This window comes from Danio rerio, chromosome 25 (genome assembly GCF_049306965.1).
Source record: "Danio rerio strain Tuebingen ecotype United States chromosome 25, GRCz12tu, whole genome shotgun sequence".
In the NCBI taxonomy this organism is placed as follows: Eukaryota; Metazoa; Chordata; class Actinopteri; order Cypriniformes; family Danionidae; genus Danio; species Danio rerio.
In genome coordinates, this window is record NC_133200.1 from 5,754,641 (window position 1) to 5,775,000 (window position 20,360).

A 20,360-nucleotide genomic window follows, 5' to 3' on the forward strand; every position below is an offset into this window, starting at 1 on the left:
AGAGAATTTACTAATCAGAGAGCTAAAGCGAGATAAGTGCAATAAAAAGATGGCAACACCTTAGTTTATGTAACAATTCTCACTATTAGCTTGTAGATTATTACCTATTAAAATATTGGCTGTGTATTCATACTTATAAAGTACATATTCTGCACGATCTTATTCTACATCTCTAATCCCACCAGTACCTACTACATTAATAACTATTAATATGCACCAAATTAATGAATTGCAAAAGTCAGTGCTTATTAATACTGAGATTTGTACTTTAAAATAAAGAGTGACCAACAATATATTTAGTTCTGTCTTTATGAATAATACTGAAAACTCTTTATATTTGTAATTTTGTATATGAATATTTTGCACTAAACTTTAATTGTATATTTTATACAGAAACAACCAGCAACTTTATTTATATATCTGTCTGTCTGTCTGTCTGTTCATCAATGAATGTCAAATTCAGTCCATCCATCCATCAATGAATGTTAATCCATTCATCCATTAGTTAATGTCAAATCCAGTCCATCCATCTATCCTTCCATTCATGCATCCATCCATCCATCTATCCATCCAACCATCAATGAATGTCAAATCTAATCTATCCATCAATGAAAGTCAAATCCAATCTGTCCATCAATCCATCCATTCATCCATCCATCAATAATTGTCAATTCCAATTCATTTATCCATCATCCATAAATGAATGTCAAATCCAATCTGTCCACCCATCCATCAATCCATCCATCCATCCATCCATCCATCCATCCATCCATCCATCTATCCATTTATCCATCCATCCTTCATCCATCCATTTATCCATCCATCCATCAATAAATGTCAATTCCAATTCATTCAATCATCATCCATAAATGAATGTCAAATCCAATCTGTCCACCCATCCATCCTTTCATCCATCCATCCATCCATCCATTTATCCATCCATCCATCCATCCATCCATCAATAAATGTTAATTCCAATTCATTCAGTCATCATCCATAAATGAATGTCAAATACAATCCATCCATCCATCTATCCATCCATTCATGCATCCATCCATCCATCATTGGATGTCAATTCCAATTCATTCATCTATCATCCATAAATGAATGTCAAATTCCGTCTATCCATCCATCCATCCATCCATCAATGTATGTCAAATCCAGTCCATCCATCATGCATCAATGCATGTCATATCCATCCATCCAACCATCCATCCATCCAGAGTTTGTAATGTATCTCTCATTTCTGCTGGTTTGTTTCAAGCTTATAAGACATTTTCATAATCCTTATGGGAAAATGAATGGGAAAAATATTTTCAGAAGCAGTGGGCGGGATTAATGCACTTTATTGGCTGATGAGAATGTGTGAGCTTAATTGCTACATTTTGAGTGGCTGATTCAGAATAAACAAGGACAATAATCAAGGAACACATTCTACTTGGCTAAATTAAATTGAATGGAAACTCGGCTTCATTTCAACAGACTTTCTTACAAAGTCAGTCCATTTTTAACCCCCCCCCCCCCCCCATCATTTTGCTGACATTTTTAAAAATGAAAGTCTGTGCTTCATCATGTTCGAGGAGTGTGAAATCATGTTTTTTTTTTATTATTTCATTTCGGCAGTTTACTCAAAAACTATACTCTAAATCAACTGATCAATATCAATAATAACCGCTGAACAAAACCTCCTCTGAGGTCTCAAAACAACCTGACGAAACACACACAATGAGGTCTTCAGCGAAGGAGACAAACGGGGGGAATAAAAAGCACAGTTTGCTACCTCACTGATTCTTACAAATGAGAAAATGCCAAAAGCACAACAGCAGTAAAAAAAACCCCCAAAAAAACAACAACATTCACTGCACTATTTCATTTGACATCTTCACTGCGAAACCATCCACGACGTGTGAGTTTTGATATTTACTTGGAAAAGGTCATTTCAGTTCTTGAGAGTGCTTGGATCTTTGAAATCATATTTGACGACTTCATTTATCGCTCAGTGCTTTCCCCTTGACTACAAATAAATAAACTGCACAGTTACAAAGAGTTTAATCCAGAAGTGTCATGAAAGAAACAGCTACATAGATCCTCCAGATACGTCCTGCGGTAATTCAGTGTCCATTGAAGTCCAGTTTGGTCCACAATCTGGAGTTTCTGTTTCTCAGTTTCTTTCAGACTCTCCTGTTTTGAGGTTCTTGGTTAGTCGAGGGGTTTGAAGTTTGTGCTTTTTGAGATTTGTGGCAAACGGGCCTCTGTGACATGTAGGTCCATGTGGCAAAGGCATGTACTACGTTTCCCATTATGCACATCCTCGCAGTGGTCTGTCCTATGGTCAGTCTCTGTTTAAAAAAAAAACGCATAAAGAATTAGATAGAGCAAAATAATGGTTAGGTTATGCATCATTGATTAATAAGTTATTTGTTTATTTATTTTTAACTTTTTATTTAAGATTTTACAAAAAAAAAAAAAAAAAATTCAGAACCACCCCTTCCCCAACAATTTAACCCATTACAGATGAGGGAATCAATAATAAAAAAAAGAAAAAATAAAAATGTTAAAATAAAATACGAAAAATAAAACAAAATAATTAAATAATAAAGTACTGCCATCATAAATACTTTTCCAGGGGATAAATTTGTACATCAAGTTACTTTGTACTACATTGTAGTTCAGAGTTCAATTCAGATTACATTAGTGATAGTTTAATTAACCTCTAAATGAACACATCTCAACCTCTTCAGAAAATATTACTGGAAGTTTTTTTTTTTTTATAGTATTTTATTGAACCTTTCAAGAACAAACACAGAGAAACAAACACACACACACACCCACTCACACACACACACAAATACACACACATGCCATCGAAATCCCTTAAATAAGTCAATGAGCTAAGCAACAATGACAAGATAGTTTAGTGGTTGAATTAATAAGTAATTTTTTAATCAATAAAACAATATTTATTCATTCATTCAATTTTCTTTTAGCCTTAGTCCCCTTATTAATCTAGGGTCGCTACAGCGGAATGAACCGCCAACTTATCCAGCATATGTTCTATGCAGCGGATGCCATCACTGGGAAATAACCATACCCACACTCTTTTACACACATACACTATGGTCAATTTTAGCTTACCCAATTCACCTATAGCGCATGTCTTTGAACTGAGGGGGAAACCGAAGGAAACCATCAGGGAGAACATGCAAGCTCCAAACAGAAATGCCAACTGACTATTAAATGTAATACATTTATTATTAGGCGCAGTGGGTAGCACAATCGGCTCACAGCAAGAAAGTCGCTGATTCAAAACTCGGCTGGGTCAGTTGGCATTTCAGTGTGGAGTTTACATTCTCTTCCTGTGTTTGCGTGGGTTCCCTTCGGGTGTTCCGGTTTCCCCCACAAGTCCAAAAACAAGTGATCTAGGTGAATAGGGTAGGCTAAATTGTCCGTAGTGTATGTGTGTGTGTGTGTGTGTGTGTGTGTGTGTGTGTGTGTGTGTGTGTGTGTGTGTGTAAATGAGTGTGTATGGATGTTTCCCAGTGATGGATTGCAGTCACTGCGTAAAACATATGCTGGATAAGTTGGCGGTTCATTCCGTTGTGGCAATGCCAGATTAATAAAGGGACTAGGCTGAAAGGATAATAAATAAATTAATACTTATAAGCAATCTATACTAACAATTATGTAATTTTTACAAAAAAAAAAAAAACTAATTATTTAATTTAATTATTATATTACAGATTATTTCATTAGTTTAAAAGTATTTCATTCATTCATTTTCTATTCAGCTTAGTCCCTTTATTAATCCGGGGTCGCCACAGATCATGCAAACTCCACACAGAAACGCCAACTGACCCAGCCGAGGCTCGAACCAGCGACCTTCTTGCTGTGAGGCGACAGTGCTAACCACTGTGCCACTGCATCGCCATTAGTTTAAGAGTAGAAAAAATATAATATTATAATAAATATTTAAATTAAATTAATGTGTTATGTTAATTATATAATCAGCTTTATGTGAAAATAAAAATGTTTTTGTCTTTAATAGATTTAATCTGTTTATTTTGTTAAATATCATGGAAATATGAAACCTTATCCTAATTTACATTCCATTCTGGTTATTAATAAATAAAAAAATAAATAAATATGGACGTCACAGTGGCACAGTGGGCAGCACGATCACCTCACAGCCAGAAGGTTGCTGGTTCGAGCTGGTCGCTGGCCCCGCTGGGTCAGTTGGCATTTCTGTGTGGAGTTTGCATGCTCTCCCTGTGTTTTTGTGGGTTTCCTCCAGAGGCTCCGGTTTCCCCCACAGTCCAAACACATGCGCTATAGGTGAATTGAATAAGCTAAATTGGCTGTAGTGTATGTGTGTGAAAAAGTGTGCATGGGTGTTTTCCAATGTTGGGTTGCAGCTGGAAGGGCATCCGCTGCGTAAAACATATGCATGAATGAATAAATATGTTTAGTGGATAAAAATATTTTACACACGCTCACACGCACATGTTTGTTTTTGTGAAAAGTGGGGACATTACATAGGTTTCCATTCTTTTTATACTGTCCAAACCGTATGTTGTATTGCCCTCACCCCACCCCACCCCTAAACCCAACCATCACAGGAGACTGTGTGCAGGTTTACTCTCTGATTAAACTCGTCCTGTAGGATTTATAAGCATTTTGAGAAATGAGGACGTCACCAATGTCCTCATATTTCACCTCCTTTTTGTAATAACTGTGTCATACCTATGTCATTATACAGATTTGTGTCCTGATATGTCACAAAAACACGTACACACACACACACACACACACACTAATTCTTAATTTTGATAATAAAAACCAACATCCATATAATGACATACTACACATCATAAATAATTATATAAATAATAAAAATATTAACAGTTATTCTTTTTTTTCACTTCTGGTTCATCTGTGGCGAATAATGGTGTGAAAATGCGTCTTCCTGCCCTCCTGTCTGCTCTGTCGCAGGATCACCCATCTGACAGATAATTATCCCACTGTGTTGCATGGCGTTTCAGGATTAATTGGGCAAGACCTGGACAAGCCACCTGACTGGAGGCTGACTTCATTTCATTATTTAACAATTCATCACGAACAGATGCACATATCTTAATCTTACACAATCAGACGTTACACTATCATACCAATTACTGTCCATTTAGAGAGAAAGAAGCCATTTAATTTAAATCCAAGATGTTTTAATGCTTCATAGGATTTTTAGAGGTTAAAATGGACAAGATGTAGAACTAAACAGGTGTTAGATGTGCAGAAACACCTGAAAGGAGAATGCAAAAAAATAAAACCCAGACTTACTAGAAATACACACCTCAGCCTACAGCAAAATGTCAAATGGATACATTTTGTTGCACGTTTCAGATGATGAGTCCACTAGAGGGCGATGTCTACATTTTTCTGAATCTGAAATGCATTGCTTGGGGTGCATTTGTTTGTCAAAAATTCAGATTTTTGAGTCTAAAACTACTGATTAACAACAATTCTTTTATTGTTTTGCTGTTAAAATACACAAATTTAAACATTAATACATTATACATTTTTTGACCTCGAGAAGCATTGATCTCTAATTTATTTAAAGGAAACAAGAGAAACTAGAGTTTACCCTCAAAGCCTGCTGTATCTTGTTTGAAAAAGAAAGCAATTTTGGGAGTAAATCCTAAAGCCTTTGTGTTGTTTGATGGCTATTTAAACATACGGATGTAGTGTTTGTGTTTATGTATGTGTGTGTGCATGCACTTGTGCGTTTGTGTGTTTGAGAGAGAGAGAGCCAGAAAGAAGGCCACACAACAACAGATGTATATATACAATGTATGCACACTGTTAACGATTTTGTAAATAAACACTAACTGTAATATGAACTGTATTTTACTGTAGGACAATTATGCGGTATGTTACTGTATGTTAAAGTTGCATTGTGAAAATAACTGTATATTTTACAGCAAAGATATACATACAATTCTGTAAAGACATAGAGTAAGAAAAATTGTGGTGTAAATGTAAATACAGTATTGTTGCTGTAATTTAATTTACAGTAAGTCACTGGCAAACTGCTCACAGTAAGATAATGTAGATTATACAAGAAATTGGTAACAGTGTAGTTTAGTGAATGATACTATGGAGTCAATCTAGGGCCAAGTATACTTGCAAAATAAAAGAAAGTTTTGCAAACAAAAAATATATTAAAAAAAAGCAAAAATTTATTTTTTAGAAAAAAAAAATAGTTTTTATAACAATAATTGAAAACTGCAAAGGAAAAAAATAAGTTTTGAGAAATAAAAATTCAATTTGCAAACAAACAAAATAGAACTGCAAAAAAATTAAAAAAATTAAAAAATAATAAAATATTTGCTATAAAAAAAAACTATATATATATTTTATGCCTTTACAAAACCCGTCCAGTCAATTGCAACGCTCATTTTAATGTTTTTAACTAACCTACTACAGGACCTACTGAGCTGTAAAACCATCTCAATGATAGTGTCTCCAGGTGATGACATTGCTTAAATTGAGGCAGGTCCAGCCTTCCGTAAACGCCCAAGTTTCCTTGACTCCGCCCCCTTGTCAAATCAGGACCACAAAGTGAAACACGAAAAAACCTTGAAGCACAAAGTCAAATCAGCATCGCAACCTTACAGTTGACTAAAAAGCTAGTCAAAATAAACATTGCAATTGACTGGCGGGTTTTGTAAAGGCAATGCTATAAAAAATCTTTTGCAAATATATGTAGTTTTTTTTCATTGCAGATATTTTAGTTTTTGTTTTGTTTTTTGCACTGCTTGATTTTTAATTTTTTCTTTTTGTTTGCAAATTTTAATTTTATTTCTTAAAACATAATTTTCCCTTCGCAGTTTTTAATTTTTGTTAGCAAAGTCAATTTATTTTTGATTTGCGATTTTTGGAGATTTGCATTCATTTATTTATCTTTGCTCAATACTTAATTTTTTGTTTGCAAAACTTTCTTTTATTTTGCAAGTATATGTGGCCCTAGATTGACTCCATATGATACTCATGTGACCTTCTGTAGTTAAAAAAAGGTTTGAATGCGCGTTTCATCACATGTGACATCACACACCAGACCGGCACATTCTATTCGCAAATACTATATTGTTTTTCAGTGTAAAACTATGCAGAGGGCGCTCTGTATCGTGGTGTGAATTTGAACAGTGCAGCATTTTATTCAATTTACAAGCTTCTCAAAATGTAATTTGCTTGCTTTTCTATTAAATTAAGCAATTGCCGAACCGCGAGACCCCGTAGGTCTGTTGTGCAAAACACTACACGAAAGTAATCCTTAGTAATACCTAATTTGTCCCTGTAAATAGCATTAGTGTGAAAAAGAACCAGATTTGTTGCCGTCACACTGCCCCCTAGTGTTCATTTTTTCTAGGAACTGCATTCAAACGTATGGCGAAGTAAATTAAGGGCTGATTTGAATGTGTGCAGATGGTCCGGCATTGCCTTCGCACAATCTTGCTGTAGCCTGACGCAAAGCCTGACTGGTGAGCTGTGATTGGTCGGCTTGGTATCTGTGATGAGTTTGGGCGGGGCTAAGAGCTGTGGTGTCGGAGCGAGCCCTGTGGCATGAGTGTTTAACAAGTTTTAAATCCCAAAGAAGAGCTCCAAATGGTTACTTTTGTGTTTACTTTATGAGTAATATTGTTGCATATTCACCAGCTCACACCTCTTTCTTCCTTGAATGAGTGAATTTGAGCTATACTTGTACAGTGAGTTAGCATTTCATGCATTTCCAGTGCAAACTCAACACCATAGAAACCCCTCTGCCTGTTAGCATTTTGGAAGTGTTTCTGTCCGATCAACACAAAAACAATGCAGAAGTATAAATGCACGGCTACTAAAAGGCATGTGCTATGGGATAGTGCATTACCTAATTAGCCCCACCATCGCCCCCTCCCCCCTCAAGAGTCCTCCTCTGAAGAAAAAGGAAGAAGGGGGCGGCAGAAATGTCACGCTTTATGTGGCCTGTGTTTGCCAGGGCTCTCGAAGCGCATGCACTCAGGAGTGGACATGACAAGTGCAGGTTTCACTGTGTGCTCTTACAGAAATCTGCCCACAGAACAAGGGAAGGAGACAGCGAGTTGGCAGAGCTTCTCTAATAATACACCATGTGCTGCCTCTGAAACCAGGCCATGTCTCTGGTGTGAAACAGACATATGCACCCCTGACCGAAGCGGAGCGGAGAGCATGCTGGGAGATCAGTCCCAGAGCAGCAGGAGGCTGCGAGCTTAGCCAGAGCTAACATTAGCACAACGTTAACCTACAACCTAGCATCTTCATACAGACGCAACATTACTGTCTCTTCAGAATAGTGCGTGTATAAGTCATGAGGCTGCGTGTCCACCGAAGTGTTTTTTCTCGAGCTGAGTGTTCGTTGTCTGTTGTGGTCAATAGTAGTGATGCATTTTTTGAGCACCTGCAGTTCAGCAAATCGCTAAATGGGTGTTTTACAGTCAGTGCTGAATTCTGAGTGCTCTGCGTCCCACTTCACATACTATCTATCCTAAACAGTACTCGAAAATAGAATTAGTATGTCCCAAACCATGGTATGTTGAAAACAGTATGCCGGAGGTTCCCGGATGGTTTACTATTACAATACATTGCACGTTGGACGTAAAATTGGTTACAACTACAAACGCGGGTGAAAAGTGTAAACAAACTACAAACATGGCGGACATGCGAGACCAACGTGTAGAGACTAGAGAGGCTTCGGTAAAGTTGTTTATATGACTGTTAATCAATGTCTAGCTTGAACATATTTAAACAGCATTTTCCGTGTTATATTTAATCGGCAACAACAATGCTAACTTATATCAAGATATGTTAGGACATCAACTTCGGAATGCATAATTACTAGGGATGAGTAGCAAAACTCGGTACTTCATCTGTATTTTCTTATTTGTAATATTCATCTGCACAGTTGTCAATCTTACATAAGAAATGCTCATGTTTTTGCCCAATAGTACAACGACGAGCATGTCAAGTATAAAAGCCTTTAAGCGCACACAGCTCGCGACACAGACTCGCACGTGCACACACAGCTCATAAGCTGGCGGAGAGAAGCAAACGGGTTTTATTTTCCGAGTGGGCAGCAACAATGCCGTTGCAACAAACGCAACAAGTTGTTTACTTGTATAAGCAGAAACGCAAGCAATTTGGCCAAGCATCTTGATATTAATAGTTTAATAAACACACACATTCGGTTACAATATAAACTGTATTTTTTTCTGCAGTAGCCTAAATAAATCTTAAACATTAAAAATGCTTTTACATTACTGTGTTTATGAATATAGCCTAATGATAAACGATTCTTATTAAGAAATTATTAAAAAACTGCTTATGTGTATGTTGTTACCAACCAAAACACTGGTAACTCATTTATGTGAACGTGTTAATGAAAAACCATAAACATCATCTGATTATTAAACTGCATTTTGCAACTAAAAGAGGGTATTTTCAACTGCAGGAAGCACAAGAAACCAAGAAAGATCCAGACTTCTCCAGAAAATGCAAACATGTTGATTTTTCTACAGAAGAAAAAAGGTTAAAAACTGAGTAATTTTCCTTCAAACCACTGTACATTCTTTTACAGGAAAAAAAGTGTTTTTTTTTTTTTACAATTATTGGTTTTGTTTTATTTTACATTAAAACATAATAATAAAACAAAGTTTTGTTAATTCTGTTTAATTTGTCTTTTGTTATTTGTTTTTATTTTAAAAAAGCACCATAAAAAGTACAGATATAAGTACCGTTAATGTAGAAAACCGATATGTGGTATCAATAAAAGTAGTAATACCGTTTAAACCTTAATGATACCCATCCCTGATAATTACCCAAAGACCTGAGGAGATTTCTTTGCATGAAAGACTCGCGAATGTCAGATTATCCTGCTTTTCCAATAGGTAATTAAATATGAAAGAAATGTGGATGATGTGTCGAGATGACTGACAGGGGACTTAACTAAGCAACATAGTGATCTGTTAACAAGGAAGTAGTATGTCCCAAAGCTTGCAAACTCTTCTGTCACACACAAAAAAAGTATGTACTTTTACATTTATAGTATTATAAGTAGTATAAGTAGGTGTAGTTTTCAGATATTGCAAGTTAAAATAAAAGCAGCACCCATGATTGTCATTTTGAGCTAGCCGTCCAATCACAGTGAAGGAGGGGCGGGACAATATTACACAACTGTCAACAAATAATATGCTAAAGACTTTCGGCTTGTTATGGTACAGCGGCGATACTGTGTATCGTGTCCCCACACAAACCAAGATACCAGTCCAACGCAAATTAACTAAATCGTCGCTATTCCACTACCCCAAACAGCATCAGAGTGACATCAGTGAGATTAAACTCACAGCAAATAAAGACATTTTCTATTTTAAACAACATCTGAGAAAAGCAAAGAGGAAATCCCACATGTGTCATTTAGACATTCAGGAGAGATTTCAGCAGTAATGAACAACCAGAGCAATAAATATCTGACTTTAACAACATCCAAAACCCCATCAGTCTGACAATCGCAGAAGCCATCAGAGCTGTGTTTAGGGGCCGCTGATATATGGCTCTTAATGAAATGTGTCCTGTTTATAGTCTTTTAAAACTGATTCCCATGCATGACACGTCAGTCAAAGCAGATCTTGCCCATCAGTCCCTCTCTAGATCACACAATACAGCACTCAGCAGTGGTAGTTCTAGTGGGGGGACAAAAAATTGAGTTTTTTACTGTTCCATAATTCAGCGATTTCCAAATTAAGGGAGCCAGCATGGGGCCAAGCTTGTTGTCATAGAGGAACTGCCCCTAAATTTGGAATTTCTGAATTATGGAAGACTAAAAAAATGCAGGAAGTTTGTAACCAGACTAAACAAGTGGTGCTTTGTAAACCACTTCATAATCAACATCTTGGAGCAAGAAATGACATGGAAAGAGGGACGAAGTTTATGTTGCCAGATCTTGGTGGAAAAAACAGCCAATAAAATCAAGTAATTTATAAAAATTAAGTAAGATTGAAGCAAGAAGGTCGCTGGTTCGAGTCCCAGCTAGGCCAGTTGGCATCTCTGTGTGGAGTTTGAATATTCTCCCCGTGTTGGCGTGGGTTTCCTCTGGGTGCTACGGTTTCCCCCGCAGTCCGAACACATGTGCTATAGGTGAATTGAATAAACTAAATTGGCCATAGTGTATGAGTGTGAGAGTTTCCCAATACTGGGTTGTGGCTAAACATATGCTGGAATAGTTGAAGGTTCATTCCGCTGTGGCGACACCTGATAAATAAAGAACTAAGCTGAAGGTAAATGAATGATATATTGACATCAATATTAATATAATTTAAAGCCTAAAGTCGAAGCCTAATTATGCTAAAAATAAGTGGATATGACAACATTCAGGCGACACATCTGTCAGGTGTAGTGTCAGTATTATTAAATTGTTTATATTTTGGAAATCGGTAATATTAAACTAATTTAATATTAAAACATGCAAAACACCTGATGGTCAGTTTCCACAATGCAAATCATCCAGGTTTATTGTGTTCTGTAGGCCAATGCTGAATGACATGGCAAATTTACTCATGGATGTGTTTGTTAGCCTATTCGTGAAGTGTTTAGTGTATGCGTTGCATACAGTTTTACTCAACCCAGGCTCATTGTGGAAACGTAGTCCCGCGGACGTTTCTGGAGACCGCGGAATACGTCCCGGCGGGTACGTACGGCTGCAGTTTTTGTTTTTGCGAATCCGCGAGAGGCCACTGTTGTGTGATTTTTCTCATCTTGAACGTCTCTCGCGAGTGCGGTTCGCGCCCGCGCTGTTCTCGCGTCAACCCGCCAGAGGCCGCTGTCCGACTGACCGGATGATTGACTGCACGACCGGCCAATCGGCTGACCGCCCTCCTCTTTCCCTGAACCCAACCAATTTTACCGATTGACCCGCAACGTTCGCTTGAAAAAAATAAATGCAGCCGTACGTACCTCCCGGGACGTATTCCGCTGTCTCCAGAAACGTCCACGGGACTACGTTTTCAGAATGAGCTTGGGTTGGTTTTACTGGCTTGAAAATATTTATCATATTTTTAAATCAAATTCTTAACAGGCCTGTAAAAAAAGCCAAGTTTTATTAGCTTATACTAGATGTTGAGGAGTGATATGTGAAATAATTAACATTGTGAATACATTAAATAATTGTAAATTGTAAGTGTCACAATCACTAGCAGTTGCAGATCGCCAGAGAACTATGAATCTGTCATGGAACTGGACTTTAGATCCCACCATGCACATCACACACACACCAGTTACAGTTCTCTCTCTGATTGTACACACACAGCCGAGTCATAGACTGATTACATGACTATATATTCACTTCTAACACACACACACTCTTTGCTGAGTCTTACTGAGTTGTATGTTATACTGTCTGTGAGCATTACAAAGCATTTTTCCTGGCCTTGTTTTCCGATTGTACCGAGTATTCGCCTGTTTATTGACTGTGCTTTAGATCATTTGTATGCACCTGTTTGTTCCTGTTTTGACCTTTGCTTGCAAGACTATACTTATAATAGGCTTTGGATCCTCAGCTCTGTTGTCCAGCGTCTCACAATGACAGTAAGAAAAAAGTAATGTAAAAATGTGCCTTTTTTGCTGCTTGTAATAATTTAAAATGAGCTGAATAATCACAATTCTTACGTTTTTATTTCTGGGACAACTTAATTGTTTTAAGTTCAATCCACTTGAATTTGTAAAAATCTTTGGGAGAACTTAATCGATTCGTGTTTGGCCAACATGACTGTATTGTGTTGAAGCCATTTTTTTTAACAGTTTAAAAGCATGAGTGCCCCCCTAGTACTCTAAAAGGACCACTGAGTCTCAGTTGCCATTTAAAGACCCTGGCAGTGTTTTTTTTTCTCATGCCAGCAGGAGGGAAACAGCACGTAGCGCTCAAATAAAAACACAGTAAATGTCCAGAGACTGATCTGACCCATATAAACGGCTTTATGAATAGACCGTGAGCAGTAATTGAATCGGCTCAGTTCTATTTTGGTCCGTTTGTGGTGGTCTTTTCCTTTCTTTTTCTCTCTCTAACAGATGTTCCCCTCTGAGCTGCGCCCAATCTAGTCGTTTCCCACAATGCTCTTGGGGAACAGGGCATTAAAGATCTCGACCAGCTAACTCTTATGAGCCCTCTTATAAAACGCTATTCATGTCTTCAGTAATAATAACATGCTCTGCTGTTCAGTGCCACTGCAGACTAAGAAAATAATGTAGTGTTCACTGTAGAGAAATGAAGAATGACAGACTAAGGCAATTAAACAAATGAAACTAACTGGGTTTAGACCATTTTGAGTGATGTAAATAATGGTCCTAATGTGTTTGCTGCTTTACATTTTTTTATTTCCCTAATTTCCTAAAATCCAACAATATCCACATATTAATAAATAATGTTATAATTGCTGTTTTAAGGTTGAGATGTGGTTAAATTCTCTGTTTTTAACAGTTATGAAATATTTGACAACAAATAGGAAATGTTTATGGTCCAATGACATCACCACACTAAAATGATCTATTATACATGTCATATATATCCAAAAGTACTTTTTATTACATATATAGTATTGTTGTTATTGTCATTTGTACTGTTATATTTAATAACTAGAATATAATTATTTAATATAATAATGCTAATCTAACTATAATAAGTATTCTATGTATTTAATTACAATAATCATTATTGTTATTCCAAACAATTATGTCAGTTGCTATTAATTTTAAATTACATCTTATTATTAGTTTAATAATAAAATAAGTGTTTTTTTATTAACGTAAATAACATACAAAATAATACATACAAATATTTAATATATATAATAATTCAATAATAATGCAAAAACATGTTTAATTAATATATATATATATATATATATATATATATATATATATATATATATATATATATATATATATATAATTAATTAATTAAATATGTTTTTGCATTATTATTACATTATTATATTAAATATTTGTGTATATATATATATATATATATATATATATATATATAATTGATTTAATATGTTTTTTGCATTATTATTATATTAAATATTTGTGTATGTATATATATATATACACATACACACACACACACACACAAATAAAAAATGAAAACTAAAAATATTTTATTTATTTATTATTATTATTTTATTATCTATTTATTATTATAATTGTATTCATAATAAATGTATATAATAATGTTAATATTATTATCATTAATAATTCTAATAATAATACAGTTATTACTATTTATTATCAGACACTGCCACAGCGGAATGAACTGCCAACTATTCCAGCATATGTTTTACGCAGCAGATGCTCTTTCAGCCACAACCCAGTATTGGGAAATTATTATTATTATTATTATTATTATTATTATTATTATTATTAATATTATTACCTACATTTTAAAATTTTATAAAATATACATTAGGACCAACAATTAAATTCTGTTACCAGGTAAAACAACTAAATCTCAGACATAGTCCGAATATATTTGATAACCACAGCATTACTGTAATTGGGCAGAGTTATTGACTAATGTGATCCCACTATGGGCAGGGCGGGTGAAGCAGTGGCGCAGTAGGTAGCGCTGTTGCCTCACAGCAAGAAGGTCGCTGGTTTGATTGTCAGCTCAGTTTCTGTGTGGAGTTTGCATGTTCTCCCTGCGTTTGCGTGGGTTTCCTCCAGGTGCTCCGGTTTCCCCCACAGTCCAGAGACATACGGTACAGGTGAACTGGCTAAATTGTCCGTAGTGTATGAGTGTCTGTGTTACATTGTTGGCAGTTCATTCCGCTGCGGCGACCCCAGATTAATAAAGGGACTAAGCTGACAAGAAAATGAATGAATATGGGCAGGGCCACCCAGTGCAGGCACATAAATAGAAACCAGAAGACCACCAGCATGCCTTTTAGTGTCAGATGTCATGATCGCTTAAACTCAGATCACCGTAAAGACGTGCGATTTGAAAGCTTTTGGAAGTGCAATAAAGCTCACTCATGAAATCTGTGTGTCATACAGTAACTCATCTCGGAGAGTTTCAAAGTCTGAAGCTTCTAGAGACTCCTGTGATTGTTAATGAGAGGGTGCAGCTCAAACGACAGCCTTAATTAGATGGGTATTCACTCAGACTAACACGGCTGCAGTGTCTTGCTGACACACTGTAAGAGAAAATGTGTGTGTGTGCTCTTTGTAGAGTTTCAGACAGCACACCCACGGACTAGTCTCGGAGTCTCTCAGAGTTAGAGAGTACTGTGCGATTGAAAACTTGAAAGACTTGAGAGACACTAAAAGACTTGTCAAAAAGCCCCAAAAATGAATTTATTCAACCTTGAGTATACTTTTTTTATGCATACATTAAACCCACAGCATAAAAATTTTCAAAGTGATATACTTTGATTAAAATGTTTATTTAAAGTCCCTGTGAAAATCATCATAAAGTTTTTTAGATGTCAGTATTAGTATGATAGTCTTAATGATACGGATTAAATTCAATTCAGTTGTATTCAGAGTCCATAATCAGCCCTGCTTTTAACAACCATTTTATCAACGTTTCTGAAAGAACCTTGCAACAGTTTTTGGTTATTCAGACCCCGTATAGATTTTCGTGATTTTGCCGTAGCTCAATTTAATACAAAATAAAAAAAAAAGTTGAATTTTTTGCGACCCTGCAAAATTCTTAATTTAAACACAAAATAATTGCAAACAATTTTAATTATTTTATAAAAGATAATAAAAACCATGTAATCAATTTGTATTTATTTCAGTGTGCTATTAATTGTTTAACATAATTTATAGACATTGCATATGCAGCGTACATGATGTATTTGAGTGTTTCTCGAAAAATTACATCTCACCTGCTCCGCTACATTACTGAAAACCTAAGAAAGTGAAAGTAAGATCATGGGTAAATATAAGACTTACAGTATACAGCCTTACTTTGACTTAATGCCTACTGTTACTATACTAGAGCTTGCCACAGCAATATGCAGTTGAAGTCAGAATTATTAGCCCCCCTTTGAATTCTTTTAATTTTTTTAATATTTGCCAAATTATATTTCACAGAGCAAGGAAATTTTCACAGTATGTCTGATAATGTTTTTTCTTCCGGAGAAAGTCTTATTTGCTTTATTTCAGCTGGAATAAAAGCAGTTTTTAATTTTTATAAAAACATTTTAAGATCAAAATTATTAGCTCCTTTAAGCTAACTTTTTTTCGATAGTCTACAGAACAAACCATCGTTATACAATAACTTGCCTAATTACCCTAACCTGCCTAGTTCACCTAATTAACCTAGTTAAGCCTTTAAATGTCACTTTAAGCTGTATAAAAGTGTCTTGAAAAATATCTTGTCAAATATTATTTACTGTCATCATGACAAAGATAAAATAAATCAGTTATTAAAGATGAGTTATTAAAACTATAATGTCCAGAAATGTGTTAAAGAAATATACAGGAAAAAATAAACAGGGGGCTAATAATTCTGACTTCAACTCTATACATACATACATATATATTTGTAGGGGGCAGTTAGTAAGACTTTTATCACGTGGGAAAAAAACGTTGTTAATCTATTCTCAAAGTTGGGTTGGGAGCTGCAGTTCGGCAGTGTAACGCCGGGGAGTAACACCACAACAGAAGGTAGGATCCAATATGCAGGTTTATTCACAGTCAGGCAACCAGTGGTCAATACGGGAGCAAACAGGTGTGTGAGGAAAATCCAGAATCGTAGTCAATTTAACAAGCAAGAGGTCGAAAGGCAGGCGGCAGACAAGGATAACTAAATAAACACGGCTAGGTTCAAAACACAGGAAAACAAGACAAGGAAAACGCGTTGTAATGCTATTTTACAGTGAACAAGACTCGGCCAACTGAAGGAGTAAATGTGTGGCTTAAATAATGTGTGTTAATCAGTCTTTGAAAGTTCTCAGGTGTGCGAAAGTAATCAAGCTAAATGAGGAAGCAGGTGTGTGGGCGAAGAGCATGTATGAAGTTGAAGTCCATTTACAAACACATTTGTAGTTCTGTGAGTGAGAACGTTTTCCAGCGACCTCTAGTGGTTAGAGATCGCTGGTGAATGTGACAGGCAGTTTCACTTTAACTCGTGAACATTTCATTCATCCCCCTTGACAAACTGGTATTAGACGCAAATAAGGAGTAAGGGCTTGTGAGAGTGTTATGGAATTGAATAATGCACGCCAAATGGAAAGAAAAAAACTTCCGGATTTCGCAATGTGTGTGTGTCTGTGTGTGTGGTCTTGCGCGGTTCTTTACTGACAGCCGTGTGTGTGGATCTTGCCGGAAAATATGGCGAAAAGTCCTACATGACAGTAATGTCTGAGTTTAAGTAATATAACAAATTATATTTGTGTGTAAACATTTGATTAGACAGTACTGAAGCCAAATCTGGAGCTTATCTAACAAAATAACTTCCAACGATTAAATAAATTAGTAACCCAAATATGTTTGGGAAATGTAAATGTTTGGAAAAAATATTAAATAACATTTTCGAAAATAGCAAAAATCAAGAGAAACAAAAAATATATATCTAAAATTTTGTTCAAGTGTTATATTTTTACATGAATTTAATTCTGTTCTCTTTTCATTTCTAAAAATGTTCTACGACTAAAATATCATTTTAATCAATATATCTAGAGCACTTTTTGAGGTCAGAGGAGTGAGGTTTTGCCTGCATTGCACTAGCAGGCCTCTGTTACACTCACCCCCCTAAACTGCTCTTTCATCCCGGACGAGCCCCCAGTTGTAACCCTATTGTCCTACTGCGCCCAACCCGGCGATTCATTGGATTGGAGTCGGTTGCTCTAAAAAGAAGACTAAAGACCATGGCCTCTAGCGTCTGTCACTAACATGATCATTATGTAATTGTTATTGCAAAAATCACAATATTTAGCTACACACAACAAAAAAACAAACACTGCTTCTGCGCTCACCTCTTTAATTATTTAGTCATAAATATGCAGATATGCTCGGTCGATTTTACCCTTCGCTCTTCTTTGTCATTAACAGTAAATTGGAAACTACATTTTAAACAGTTTTTTTTTCATATTTTACCCAAATTTGTCCATAATTAATATATTTTTGAACTATATATGTCGGAACCAAGTATAGTATTGAAGCAAGAGAAAAATGATTGTCGATTGTGACCTATTTGTGCTAGTGAAAGGATCTGCTGTTTGTGTACAAATCGGTATTTTTAAAGCATTGGATTTGCAGCTCAGACTGATAATGATGATGATGCATCTGGTTCATGGCCAATTATGTGTAACGCTGCATCCCCCGAGAGGATTTTCACCCGTGAGTAAAATCCACTCGTGTGTGTGTGTGTGTTTGCTTGATTTGGATAGTAAAGTTTGTGAGGGTTATGAAAGAATATGAGCTTAAAATATGTACCAATAAGTTTGGTATAAGTGAAGCTTAATCTACTATAATAAATTATATTTGTCCCATATTTTCTTTAAAGACAAGCAAATTTGAGTTTAAAATAAGGCTAAATAAAGCCAATTTTAAGATAACTGAAGGTGAATCTGACTTCTGAATCTTGCTTTTTTTCATGCAGCGGTTGAATTTGGGCTGTTTTGCTTTAATAAATGAAGCCTTTGTATAAATGTGCTTTCTCAAAATCAGTTCTCCACAAATTATTACTTTTCATTTAGTTCTTCTGCAAAAATGTAAAAACAATAGTAATAATTGATTACTTAAAATTATGATAACCAGATTATTATTAATATTATGATATTGTTATTATTATTTTTATTATTATTAATTGTTATGATAACTGTATTATTATTAATAATAAAACAATAATTTAAAATTTGCCAATATTCAATATTTTCTGAATATTTATACAGATCAGTACAGAATTGAACTATTTCTGGCCTTTTCTCACTGTTAATTCTGAATACATTTAATAATGTTTACTAATAAAACCTATTGTAATTGTAATTTATTGCATTCATCTTTTGTATTTTTTGTTATTATATAACTATTAAAGTAACCTTTTTTGCAGGTTAGGTAAATATCATTATAATACTGTATACCATGAGTGCATCCACTTTATTTACTGTCATAAAAATAATAATATTAATAATAATATTTAATAATAAGTTTATTTTTCAGTGCTTTACAGGGCTTAAGGATGCATTACAACAAAATTAGGAGAACAGAAAACACGTAAAAGGATACATGTACAAATTAAAAGGATAAACATTAATAATAATAATAATAAAATTAAATACAATAATAAAAAATAACAATTATAATAATAAAAACTAATTAAAATAATAAAATACAATAGAAATTGTATATTATTATTAATAATAATAATAAATAATCAAATAAATAATAATAATAATAATAATTAAAAAACAAATAAATTATAATAACATTAAATAAATAAAATAATGTAATAATTTAATAAATTATTTATTTCAATGAGTAAATCAAATAAAATAATAATGTGAAACACATCTAAAAAATAAACATAATAGTAATAGTAACCATAATGAAATAATAATAAACAAATAAATTCTAATACAATAAAATAAATCTTAAAAAAAAAATCATTGCAATAAATAAATTCAAATAAAACAATAAAATAAAAATTTAAACGTAATAATAATAATAATAATAATAATAATTATTATTATTATTATTATTATAAAATAATTTAATTAGATACAATTAAAAATGAATGTAATAATAATAATAAAACAACAATAATAATAAAATAAATAATAGTAATAATAAAATAATAGTAATAATAATAATAAATAAAATAATAATAATAATGATAAAATAAATCCTAAAACAATATTTCAATAAATAAATCCTAATAAAAGAATTAAATTAAATACAATTTAAAAATGAACATAATAATAACTCAAATAAATAATAATGATAATAAAACCAATAAATAACAACAAAATACAATAAACCTAAATAAAATCATTCATTTCACTTAACAAGTCCTAATAATAATAATAATAATTTATATTTCAATTATTAAATATTTAAATAATAATAATGAAAATCCATCTTGTAATAGATACTCACCAGGCTGTGGCTGTGTTGTGTGTGGCCTGCGCTGGACTCTGTGAATCTCCTGTCAGGTTGTGTCTGATCTGAGCGCTGCAGCTGTGTGGATGCTGGTGCTGCTCTTGAGTTTGTGATGGAGCCGTTCGCCCGTCCCGTTCCTCCTGCCCATCTGCCTGCCACTTATACTGCGACTGTTTGAGCCAGCGGCCGCCCAGACC

General features: G+C 34.5%; 1 protein-coding gene across 2 annotated transcripts in view; it reads right to left on the bottom strand.

Annotated features, from left to right (window-relative positions):
• Nucleotides 1–1,574: 1,574 nt before the first annotated feature.
• Nucleotides 1,575–20,360, bottom strand: part of shisal1b (shisa like 1b) — an 86,053-nt gene continuing 67,267 nt past the window's right edge. For both annotated transcript variants that reach the window (XM_073942730.1, XM_068217483.2), the window contains exons 4-5: nucleotides 20,161–20,360; nucleotides 1,575–2,339 (exon numbers count right to left, since the gene is read on the bottom strand). The exon at nucleotides 20,161–20,360 is cut by the window's right edge and continues 124 nt beyond it. In XM_073942730.1, coding sequence (XP_073798831.1) covers nucleotide 2,339; nucleotides 20,161–20,360 — 201 coding nt within the window. In that variant the 3' untranslated portion in view covers nucleotides 1,575–2,338. The remainder of the gene's footprint in view (nucleotides 2,340–20,160) is intronic.